Raw genomic sequence first — 13,637 nt, 5'->3', positions numbered from 1 at the left:
GATTTATCGCTCGTGAAAATTTCACCCATCATGCATGTGCGCTACCTATCGGATTATGCTATGAACTACTTGGCGCTCGAGCGAAAACGTCCGATGCAGACCTCTGCTAGGTATACCTTTTTAGAGAGGAAGTGTAATGGAGAAGAAATAAATTGAACATACTTTATTTAATCTTACATAAGATATTCAAAATTCAAGAGAGAACTGGTGAAGACATAGCCTATACAAAGAATATCATATGAAAGAATCAGCCAAAAGTAAGCACAATTTTTCATCGTCGATTAACACGACGGAAGGATTCTGTCTCTTGATTTGGAAACGGATCTAAGGCATAGTTCCATTACGAAGATGAAGAAGAGTAACATCAAATTGCACACAGTCGGACGTGAACGTGGCTACTCACCGCAAGTGTTCGGCAGATGGGGCTGCATCTCCAGCCACTTCTTCAGAGAGTCCACCGCCTCCTTCACGCTCTGCTCATTCAGGTTAAAGTAGCTCCAGATTTGTTTCAGCGTCTCGTTTGATGGCGGAGGTAAAACTTCTATCGACATCTGAAAAATATAATTATTTTAACTAACTTACAATTTATTTTACTTTTCACAAGAATTGTATTCAGACTTCGACTCTTCGGTCATTCTCTGAAAATTTTTAGACAACGTTAGACCCCCGAGGAACATAACAATGAAATTATTTATTGTTTCTTGTTCACGTTAACACTTGTTTAAAACTTAAAACTTTCTTAGTTGAAAGGTTAAAAGTATAACACTTCAACTAAGAAAGTGTTAAGAATTTATTTAATTCAGAACGGCCATTTGTAATCTATGTATGTGTGTGTGATGTGTGTGAATAAGGAAGGTATGCATTCATGACGTAATCTACGCCATGTGACGGAAAAAATGATACGTATTATTAGCCTTTGTTGTCAGTGTGAAATCTGTGTTCTCGCAACAGGGTGTTCAGTATCTTGCTATCGTGAGAACTGTACCTTGTGTCGCTTAGAAATCGAAAGTTCACACCGAATATAGAAGAGTTCAGCAACGAATGAATTAATAAATAAATAAATAAATAACAAAATAAGTAAATAACTGAATAAATGAATAAATGAATACATAAATAAAAAAATAACTGAATAACTAAATAAATAAATAAACGAATAAATATGTGAATAAATAAATAAATAAATAAATAAACGAATAAATAAATGAATAAATAAACGATAAAATAAATGAATAAATAAACTAATAAATAAATGAATTAATAAACGAATAAATAAATGAATAAATAAATGAATAAATAACTGAATAAATAAATGAATGAATAAATAAGTAAATACATAACTGAATAAATGAATAAATATATAAATAAATAAGTAAATAACTAAATAAATAAATAAATAAATAAATAACTAAATTTTAAAAATAATAAATAAGTAAGTAAATAAATAAATAAGTAATTAAAAAACAAATAAATAAAGAAACAAACAAACAAATAAATAAATGAATAAATAAATGGCTAAAGAAATAAATAAATAACTAAATGAACAAATAAATGAATGAATAAATAAATAAATGCATAATTAAATAACTAAATAAATTATTGAATAAGTGAATAAATAAATAAATGAATAAAGAAATGAATAAGTAAATGAATAAATAAATAAATAACTAAATATATAAATAAGTAAATATATAAATAAGTAAATAATTAAATAAATTAATAAATATCTGAATAAATAAATAAATAAATAAACGAATAAATAAATGAATGATTAAATAAATGAATAAATAAATAAATAACTGAATAAATCAATGAATGAATAAATAAATAAAAATTAATGAATAAATAGTTAAGTAAACAACTAAATAAATAAATAAATAAACAAATAAGTAAACAAATAAATAAACAAACAAATAAATAAATGAATAAATAAATGGTTAAAGAATAAATAAATAACTAAATGAACAAATAAATGAATGAATAAATAAATAAATGCATAAATAAGTAACTAAATAAATTATTGAATAAGTAAATAAATAAATAAATGAATAAAGAAATGAATAAGTAAATGAATAAATAAATAAAGGAATAAATAACTTAATATATAAATAAGTAAATAATTAAATAAATTACTAAATATCTGAATAAATAAATAAACGAATAAATAAATGAATGATTAAATAAATGAATAAATAAATAAATAACTGAATAAATCAATGAATGAATAAATAAATAAAAGTGAATGAATAAATAGTTAAGTAAACAACTAAATAAATAAATAAACAAATAAGTAAACAAATAAATAAATGAATAAATAAATAAATAACTAAATGAATAAATAAATGAATGAATAAATATATAAATGAATAAATAAGTAACTAAATAAATTAATGAATAAGTAAATAAATAAATTAATTAATTTATGAATAAAAAAATGAATAAGTAAATGAATAAATAAATAACTAAATAAATGAAAGAATGAATAAATAACTAAATATATAAATAAGTAAATAACTAAATAAATAAATAACTAAATAAATAAACTAGTAAATAAATAAATAATTAGTAAATAATAAATAAGTAAATAAGTAAACAAATAAATAAACAAATAAATCAATCAATAATTCGATCATTAAATAAGTAAATAAATAAATAAGTCAAGAATCCAACAAATACATTTTATTGAGTGGTCAATGACTCGTGTCCTTGTAAAACTAAATAGTAGGTGCCTCTATCAGCAATTTTTTTTTTACTTCGTTTTTGATAATACCAGAAAGGGTCAAATTAAAGCATGTACAACGATCAACGGACTGAACAGTTGCGAACGGAGTTTAAATAATGATTATTTTTGTCGATTGCTGCACCACTGCTGCAAAATTAGGAACTGTGTAACTTATAGTGTGCAGTTAGTGCCATGTTAGTTTGCAAACACTAAGGAATGGAAATTATAAGCAAATATGTCTGGTTTTAGTACCTGTTCTTCAATTTTTTAAATGAGTATCATCCTACAATATTCAAGAACTAATTAGAATAATAAGAAATTAAAAAATCATTCCAGTCTCTTGTCTGAGAATCAAATTTGAAGCATAGAACCCGGCAACTTCAATACAATTGACCACAATGTATTATTTTTGCACTTCAGAAAGTTTTTCTCAATTTCCCCGTGACAGGTTTTTGTTTTTCAATCAGTTATTTTACGACAATTTATAAACTGCAATGGTTATCTAGCGTCTGAATAACATGAAGAAGATAATGTCAGCGAAATGGGTCCAAAGTCCTACGCCGAAAGTTACCTAGCATTTGTTCTTAATAGGTTTAGGGAAAGCCCCAGGAAAAACCTCAACCAGGTAACTTGTTCCAACGAGGATTTGAACCCAGGCCCGCTCGTTTCACGGTCAGACGTGTTAACTCTTACTCTACAACGGTGTATATGTTTCTGTTGACATGCCCTTTAAATAATGTACAATTTAATTGATTGTTATGCCTCTGACCAATTAATGCAATTATATCTTCAGTCCGAGACAGCAAGTAACACAAAAGTGATTATAAGAAATTTTTAGAAATAGTATTAAGGGTGCAACACTAAATACCTACATTTCATTAGTTCGAGGCTAATAAAATCGATTTTAATGTCATTGAACTGCTTAGACCCAGTCTAGCCAGTTCCAGTTACGTTTTATTTCTGCACATAATATCTATGCCCTGTCATCTGAAGTCATGTATTCAATTTAAATAACAGCGGAAGATATACAATTATGTACACCTTTACTTTTTAACTTTGCTCTAGAGTATGCCATTAGGAAAGTCCAGGATAACAGAGAGGGTTTTGAATTGAACGGGTTACATCAGCTGCTTGTCTATGCGGATGACGTGAATATGTTAGGAGAAAATCCACAAACGATTAAGGAAAACACGGAAATTTTACTGGAAGCAAGTAAAGAGATAGGTTTGGACGTAAATCCTGAAAAGACAAAGTATATGATTATGTCTCGTGACGAGAATATTGTACGAAATGTAAATATAAAAATTGGAAATTTATCTTTTGAAGAGGTGGAGAAGTTCAAATACCTGGGAGTAAGAGTAACAAATATAAATGATACTCGGGAAGAATAAATATGAGAAATGTCTGTTATTATTCGGTTGAGAACTTTTATCATCCAGTCTGCTGTCAAAAAATCTGAAAGTTAGAATTTATAAAACAGTTATATTACACAGAACTGCACGCATTGTATACTTCACCTGACATAATTAGGAACTTGAAATCCAGACGTTTGAGATGGGCAGGGCATGTAGCACGTATGGGCGAATCCAGAAATGCATATAGAGTGTTAGTTGGGAGACCGGAGGGAAAAAGACCTTTAGGGAGGCCGAGACGTAGATGGGAGGATAATATTAAAAATGGATTTGAGGGAGGTGGGGTATGATGATAGAGACTGGCTTAATCTTGCACAGGATAGGGACCGATGGCGGGCTTATGTGAGGGCGGCAATGAACCTTCGGGTTCCTTAAAAGCCATTTGTAAATAAGTTATATTACCGGTTGTTGTGTATGGTTGTGAAACTTGGACTCTCACTTTGAGAGAGGAACAGAGATTAAGGGTGTTTGAGAATAAGGTGTTTAGGAAAATATTTGGGGCTAAGAGGGATGAAGTTACAGGAGAATGGAGAAAGTTACACAACGCAGAGCTGCACGCATTGTATTCTTCACCTGACCTAATTAGGAACATTAAATCCAGACGTTTGAGATGGGCAGGGCATGTAGCACGTATGGGCGAATCCAGAAATGCATATAGAGTGTTAGTTGAGAGCCGGAGGGAAAAATACCTTTAAAGAGGCCGAGACGTAGATGGGAAGATAATATTAAAGTGGATTTGAGGGAGGTGGGATATGATGATAGAGAATGGATTAATCTTGCTCAGGATAGGGACCGATGGCGGGCTTATGTGAGGGCGGCAATGAACCTTCGGGTTCCTTAAAAGCCAGTAAGTAAGTATAAACTCTAGTCTCCTCCATGCATATTAAGTACCCTCCGAACATATATATCTGTTTTATATTCTATTTCAATCTTGGGCTGTGATCAATCTATTGATTCTGCATCAGTATATTGAATTTAATTTCGTCGTCGTTTTGAAATTACAAATTCAATACTCCGCAGGGTCCATTGTGCTCGCTAAATAAACAACTGAACGATGAAGTAATCATTCATAAATTCTGTGTGCTTGCGTACAACAGCACTAAAAATAGACAAAATCGATTATGTTCGAACAATCTGTTTCAATGGTAACATTATTACGAAGGAAGAAACGGGTTAGAGATATGCATATAGATGGGCAGAGATGTATCATAACTACCATACGTATTCTGTTTTCTTAGTTATGATGTTCGAAACCTACCGAATGGCGAAGAATGTTAAAGAGCGCCGTATTAATGATAGGCATGGCTTCCTGTGGGAGGCAAGGAAAACTCTGGGGTCCTACTTACCTCAAACAGTAGTAGTACCAACCAGGATATCAAATCAAGCCCGCTCGTTTCACGCTAATACTTCTCCTACCACCGCTACAATTACCACTACCACTATGACCATTATTATTATTACCACTACCATTGTACTAGTACCACTATTAATACCACTACCATCAATACTAAAACTAGTACCACCAGCATTACTGCTACCAGTGTTATACTATCACTAACACTACCCCAATTGTACTACTACTACCACTATTGCTATCACAACTGTTGCTACTACTACTGCTAGCACTACTACTTCTATCACTATAACTACTACCACTACTAATACCACTACTACTACCGCTGCTACCACTACTGTACTATCACTACTACTACCACCATTTGTACTACTACCACAACAGTTGCTACCACCACTACTGCTAGCACTACTACTTCTATCACCATTACTACTACCACAACCACTACTGATACCTCTACTACTAGTACCGCTACTACTACTGCTACTACTATTATTACTACTACTACTACTACTACTACTACTACTGCTGCTGCTGCTGCTACTAGTACGACTACTACTACTACCACTAATATTACTGCAACTACTACTACTACTACTGCTGTTGCTACTATTACTAATAATACTACTACTGCTGCTACTACTACTACTACTGCCGCTGCTACTACTACCACCGCTAATACTGCTACTACTACTACGACTGCCATTACTACTACTGCTGCTGCTGCTACTACTACCACCGCTATTACTGCTACTACTACTACTACGACTACCACTACTACTATTACTGCTACTACTATTACTACTACTAATACTACTACGACTGCCACTACTACTATTACTACTACTACTACTACTACCGCTGCTACTACTACCACCACCGCTAATACTGCTACTACTACTACTACTACTACTACTACTGCTACTACTGCTGCTCCTGCTACTACTGCTGCTGCTGCTACTACTGCTAATACTACTGCTGCTGCTGCTACTACCACCGCTATTACTGCTACTACTACTACTACTACTACTACGACTGCCACTACTACTATTACTGCTGCTACTACCACCGCTAATACTGCTACTACTATTACTACTACTAATACTACTACGACTGCCACTACTATTACTACTACTACTACTACTACCGCTGCTACTACTCCACCACCGCTAATACTGCTACTACTACTACTACTACTGCCACTACTACTACTACTGCTGCTGCTACTACTGCTGCTGCTGCTACTACCACCGCTAATACTGCTGCTACTACTACTACTACTACTACTACTAATACTGCTGCTACTACCACCGCTAATACTGCTACTACTACTACTACGACTGCCTTTACTACTACTGCTGCTGCTGCTGCTACTACTACCACTACTGCTGCTGCTGCTACTACCACCGCTATTACTGCTACTACTACTACTACGACTACCACTACTACTATTACTGCTGCTACTACCACCGCTAATACTGCTACTACTATTACTACTACTAATACTACTACGACTGCCACTACTACTATTACTACTACTACTACTACCGCTGCTACTACTACCACCACCGCTAATACTGCTGCTACTACTACTACTACTACTGCCACTACTACTACTACTGCTGCTCCTGCTACTACTGCTGCTGCTACTACTGCTAATACTACTGCTGCTGCTACTACCACCGCTATTACTGCTACTACTACTACTACTACTACTACTACGACTGCCACTACTACTATTACTGCTGCTACTACCACCGCTAATACTGCTACTACTATTACTACTACTAATACTACTACGACTGCCACTACTACTATTACTACTACTACTACTACTACCGCTGCTACTACTACCACCACCGCTAATACTGCTACTACTACTACTACTGCCACTACTACTACTACTGCTGCTGCTACTACTGCTGCTGCTGCTACCACCGCTAATACTGCTGCTACTACTACTACTACTACTACTACTACTACTAATACTGCTGCTACTACCACCGCTAATACTGCTACTACTACTACGACTACTACTACTACTACTACGACTGCCACTACTACTATTACTGCTCCTACTACCACCGCTAATACTGCTACTACTACTACTACTAATACTACTACGACTGCCACTACTACTATTACTGCTGCTACTACCACCGCTAATACTGCTACTACTACTACTACTACTAATACTACTACGACTGCCACTACTACTAATACTACTACTACCGCTGCTACTACTACCACCGCTAATACTGCTACTACTACAACTACGACTGCCACTACTACTACTACTGCTGCTGCTGCTACTACTACTGCTGCTGCTGCTACTACCACCGCTAATACTGCTACTTCTACTACTACTACTACTACTACTACTACGACTGCCACTACTACTATTACTGCTGCTACTACCACCGCTAATACTGCTACTACTATTACTACTACTAATACTACTACGACTGCCACTACTACTACTACTACTACTACTACCGCTGCTACTACTACCACCACCGCTAATACTGCTACTACTACTACTACTACTACTGCCACTACTACTACTACTGCTGCTGCTACTACTGCTGCTGCTGCTACTACCACCGCTAATACTGCTGCTACTACTACTACTAATACTGCTGCTACTACCACCGCTAATACTGCTACTACTACTACTACGACTGCCACTACTACTATTACTGCTGCTACTACCACCGCTAATACTGCTACTACTACTACTACTACTAATACTACTACGACTGCCACTACTACTAATACTACTGCTACTACCGCTGCTACTACTACCACCGCTAATACTGCTACTACTACAACTACGACTGCCACTACTACTACTACTGCTGCTGCTGCTACTACTACTGCTGCTGCTGCTACTACCACCCCTAATACTGCTACTTCTACTACTACTACTACTACTACGACTGCCACTACTACTATTACTGCTGCTACTATCACCGCTAATACTGCTACTACTATTACTACTACTAATACTACTACGACTGCCACTACTACTACTACTACTACTACTACTACTACCGCTGCTACTACTACCACCACCGCTAATACTACTACTACTACTACTACTACTACTACTGCTGCTGCTGCTACTGCTGCTGCTGCTACTACTAATACTACTACTACTACTACTACTACTACTACCGCTGCTACTATTACAACCGTTAATACTGCTACTTCTACTACTACTACTACTACTGCTGCTGCTACTACCACCTCTAATACTGCTACTACTACTACTACTACTACTACTACTAATACTGCTGCTACTACCACCGCTAATACTGCTACTACTACTACTACTGCTGCTGCTACTACTGCTACTACTACTGCTGCTGCTACTACCACCGCTAATACTGCTACTACTATTACTACTACTACTACTGCTGCTGCTACTACCACCTCTACTACTACTGCTGCTGCTACTACCACCTCTACTACCACTGCCACTACTACTACCACTACTACCACTGCTACTACTACTGCTGCTGCTACTACCACCTCTACTACCACTGCCACTACTACAACTGCTGCTGCTGCTACTACTACTGTTGCTGCTACTACTACTACTACTACTGCTACTACTACCACTACTATTACTACCACTACTACTACCGCTACTATTACTAGTACCACTACTATTACTACTACTACTACTACTGCTGCTACTACTACCACTACTATTACTACTACTACTACTTACTTACAAATGGCTTTTAAAGAACCAGAAGGTTCATTGCCGCCCACACATAAGCCCGCCATCACACCCCACCTCCCTCAAATCCATTTTAATATTATCCTCCCAACTACGTCTCGGCCTCCCTAAAGGTTTTTTTCCCTCTGGTCTCCCAACTCACACTCTATATGCATTTCTGGATTCGCCCATACGTGCTACATACCCTGCCCATCTCAAACGTCTGGATTTTAAGTCCCTAATTATGTTAGGTGAAGAATACAATGCGTGAAGTTCTGTGTTGTGTAACTTTCTCCATTCTCCTGTAGCTTCATCCCGCTTAGCCCCAAAAATTTCCTAAGCACCTTATTCTCAAACACCCTTAACCTATGTTCCTCTCTCAGAGTGAGAGTCCAAGTTTCACAACCATACAGAAGAACCGGTAATATAACTGTTTTATAAATTCTAACTTTCAGATTTTTGGACAGCAGACTTAATGATAAGAGCTTCTCAACCGAATAATAACACGCATTTCCCATATTTATTCTGCGTTTAATTTCCTCCCGAGTGTCATTTATATATGTTACTGTTGCTCCAAGGTATTGGAATTTTTCCACCTCTTCGAAGGATAAATCTCCAATTTTTATATTTCCATTTCGTACAATATTCTGGTCACGAGACATAATCATATACTTCGTCTTTTCCGGATTTACTTCCAAACCGATCGCTTTACTTGCTACAAGTAAAATTTCCGTGTTTTCCCTAATCGTTTGTGTATTTTCTCTAACATATTCACGTCATCTGCATAGACAAGAAGCTGATGTAACCAGTTCAATTCCAAACCCTGCCTGTTATCCTGAACTTTCCTAATGGCACATTGTAGAGTGAAGTTAAAAAGTAAAGGTGATAGTGCATCTCCCTGCTTTAGCCCGCAGTGAATTGGAAAAGCATCAGATAGAAATTGACCTATACGGACTCTGCTGTGTGTTTCGCTGAGACACATTTTAATTAATCGAACTAGTTTCTTGGGAATACCAAATTCAATAAGAATATCATATAATACTTCCCTCTTAACGGAGTCATATGCCTTTTTGAAATCTATGAATAACTGATGTAGTGTACCCTTATACTCCCATTTTTTTTCCATTATCTGTCGAATACAAAAAAATCTGATCAATAGTCGATCTATTACTCCTAAAACCGCACTGATGATCCCCAATAATTTCATCTACGAACGGAGTTAATCTTCTCAAAATAATATTGGACAAAATTTTGTACGACGTCAACAAAAGTGATATTCCTCGAAAGTTACCACAGTTGGTTTTGCCCACTACTACTACCGCTACTATTACTAGTACCACTACTACTACTAGTACTACTACTACTACTGCTACTACTACTACCACTACTATTACTAGTATCACTACTACTACCGCTATTACTAGTATCACTACTACTACTACTACTGCTACTACTACCACTACTATGACTACTACTACTACTACCGCTACTATTACTAGTATCACTACTACTACTATTACTACTACTACTGCTACTACCACTACTATTACTACCACTACTACTACCGCTACTATTACTAGTATCACTACTACTACTACCACTACTATTACTACCACTACTACTTCCGCTACTGTTACTAGTATCACTACTACTACTACTACTACTGCTACTACTACTACAACTACTATTACTACCACTACTATTACTACCACTACTACTACCACTACTATTACTACCACTACTACTACCGCTACGATTACTAGTATCACTACTACTACTACTACTGCTGCTACTACTACCACTACTACTACCGCTACTATTACAAGTATCACTACTACTACTACTACTATTAGTGCTAATACTACTACCACTACTATTACTACCACTACTACTACTACTGCTGCTACTACTACTACCACTACTACAACTGCTGCTACTACTACCACTTCTATTACTACCACTACTACTACCACTACTATTACTACCACTACAACTACCGCTACTACAACTGCTGCTACTACTACCACTACTACTAGCACTACTATTACTACCACTACTACTACCGCTACTATTACTATTAACACTACTACTACTACTACTACTACTACTGCTACTACTACTACCACTACTATTACTACCACTACTACCACCGGTACTATTACTAGTATCACTACTACTACTATTACTACTACTACTACCACTACTATTACTGCCACTACTTACCGCTACTGTTACTAGTATCACTACTACTACTACTACTACTACTACTACTACTACTGCTGCTGCTGCTACTACTACCACTACTATTACTACTACTACTATTACTACCACTACCATTACTACCACTACTTCTACCGCTACTATTACTACCACTACTACTACCGCTACTATTACTATTATCACTACTACTACTACTACTGCTGCTGCTACTACTACCACTACTATTACTACCACTACTACCGCTACTATTACTAGTATCACTACTACTACTACTAGTATCACTACTACTACTACTACTACTACTACTGCTACTACTACCACTACTACTACCGCTACTATTACTGGTATCACTACTACTACTACTACTACTACTGCTGCTGCTACTACTACTACCACTACTATTACTACCACTACTACTACCACTACTACTACTACTGCTGCTACTACTACCACTACTACAACTGCTGCTACTACTACCACTTCTATTACTACCACTACTACTACCACTACTATTACTACCAATAAAACTACCGCTACTACAACTGCTGCTACTACTACCACTACTATTACTACCACTACTACTAGCACTACTATTACTACCACTACTACCACCGCTACTATTACTAGTATCACTACTACTTCTATTACTACTACTACTGCTACTACCACTACTATTACTACCACTACTACTACCGCTACTGTTACTAGTATCACTACTACTACTACTACTACTGCCACTACTACCACTACTATTACTACCACTACTACTGCCACTACTATTACTAATATCACTACTACTACTACTGCTGCTACTACTACCACTACTATTTCTACCACTACTACTACCACTACTTCTACTACTACTGCTACAACTACTACTACAACTGCTGCTACTACTACCACTTCTATTACTACCACTACTATTACTACCACTACTACTACCACTACTACTACTGCTGCTGCTGCTACTACTACTGCCACTGCTATTACTACCACTACTACTACTACCGCTACTACTACTAGTACCACTACTACTGCTACTACTACCACTACTACTACTACTACTGCTGCTGCTGCTACTACTACTGCCACTACTATTACTACCACTACTACTACTACCACTACTATTACTACCACTACTACTACAACTACTACTACTGCTGCTGCTGCTACTACTACTACCACTACTATTACTACCACTACTACTATTACCGCTACTATTACTAGTACCACTACTACTACTACTACTACTACTACTACTACTACTACGACCACTGCTACTCAGAATGCATACATTCATGAAAATAAAGACAATTGATCGAAGGAAAGCTCAACTAACATTTTCGTTCGTAATTGAACTCGTCGGAAATTGAACATGATAGGCTTTGAAATTTTAATTTCTTTGAAGTCTACCAAACTTATGATACGAAGAAAATACTTTGTAACTAAAAATAACATGTGTTTTCTGTATCTATATTTAAGTTATAATGATTATGTTCATGGTACAAGAATGCTATTAACTTACGATGCAGTTTCTATTCTGGCGCGAGCACTAAGTGAAGACGTTGTATTCCACTCACAACACGACTGACACTAACACCGCATGCTTCACAAAGCATTTCTTTGGCAGGTATGTCTTGTAAATACAGACAGTGGTTAGAACAGTGAAAGCGACTTAAATCCAATTCCGTATATTTCATTATGTAGTCACACACGAAGTGAAATACAGTCTTAAAATACTGGATATAACTCACTTTGGAAATTACCGCCTCTATTGTGTACATAATTGGAGTTGGTGGTGAAATATTTGCTTTGTACAAGGTGAGTGACGAAATGACCTTCTGTGCTCCTTTCCAACTCCAGCATTCTGGGAAAGCTCCGTGCTTCTTCTCCATGCTCCAGGGTGTTGCGCTTTAAGGTTGTGATGAAACAAAGAACGATATGTGAACCGCGTAAACTTTCTCTCGGAAGAAATGCTGTTTCTTGGCTCTGAATGTGGTGAATTCCACTCACAAGGCCATTGTCGGTCGTCCGAATTCCGCCTAGCACATCGATATTTTCCTTAGACAGTCCGTGTATTGTTTGATAGAGATCTGGGATTTGATCAGACCATCAGCAAAGTATTTGTATCGCGAGTGTATTATTAGCAGATCGATGAATTTGTCCAATTGACGGTTTCAATTAGGTTCATTTTGATATTTTCAG

At 36.2% G+C, this 13,637-nt stretch overlaps 1 protein-coding gene across 1 annotated transcript in view; it reads right to left on the bottom strand.

Annotated features, from left to right (window-relative positions):
* Nucleotides 1-13,180, bottom strand: part of LOC138711690 (clavesin-2-like) — a 54,176-nt gene extending 40,996 nt beyond the window's left edge. Inside the window, exons 1-2 of the mRNA XM_069842820.1 lie at nt 12,958-13,180; nt 404-551 (exon numbers count right to left, since the gene is read on the bottom strand). Coding sequence (XP_069698921.1) covers nt 404-551 — 148 coding nt within the window. The 5' untranslated portion in view covers nt 12,958-13,180. The remainder of the gene's footprint in view (nt 1-403; nt 552-12,957) is intronic.
* Between the last annotated feature and the right edge of the window lie 457 nt (nt 13,181-13,637).

This window comes from Periplaneta americana, chromosome 13, assembly GCF_040183065.1.
Source record: "Periplaneta americana isolate PAMFEO1 chromosome 13, P.americana_PAMFEO1_priV1, whole genome shotgun sequence".
Classification (NCBI taxonomy): Eukaryota; Metazoa; Arthropoda; class Insecta; order Blattodea; family Blattidae; genus Periplaneta; species Periplaneta americana.
This window is presented reverse-complemented; position numbering and strand designations above follow the sequence as displayed.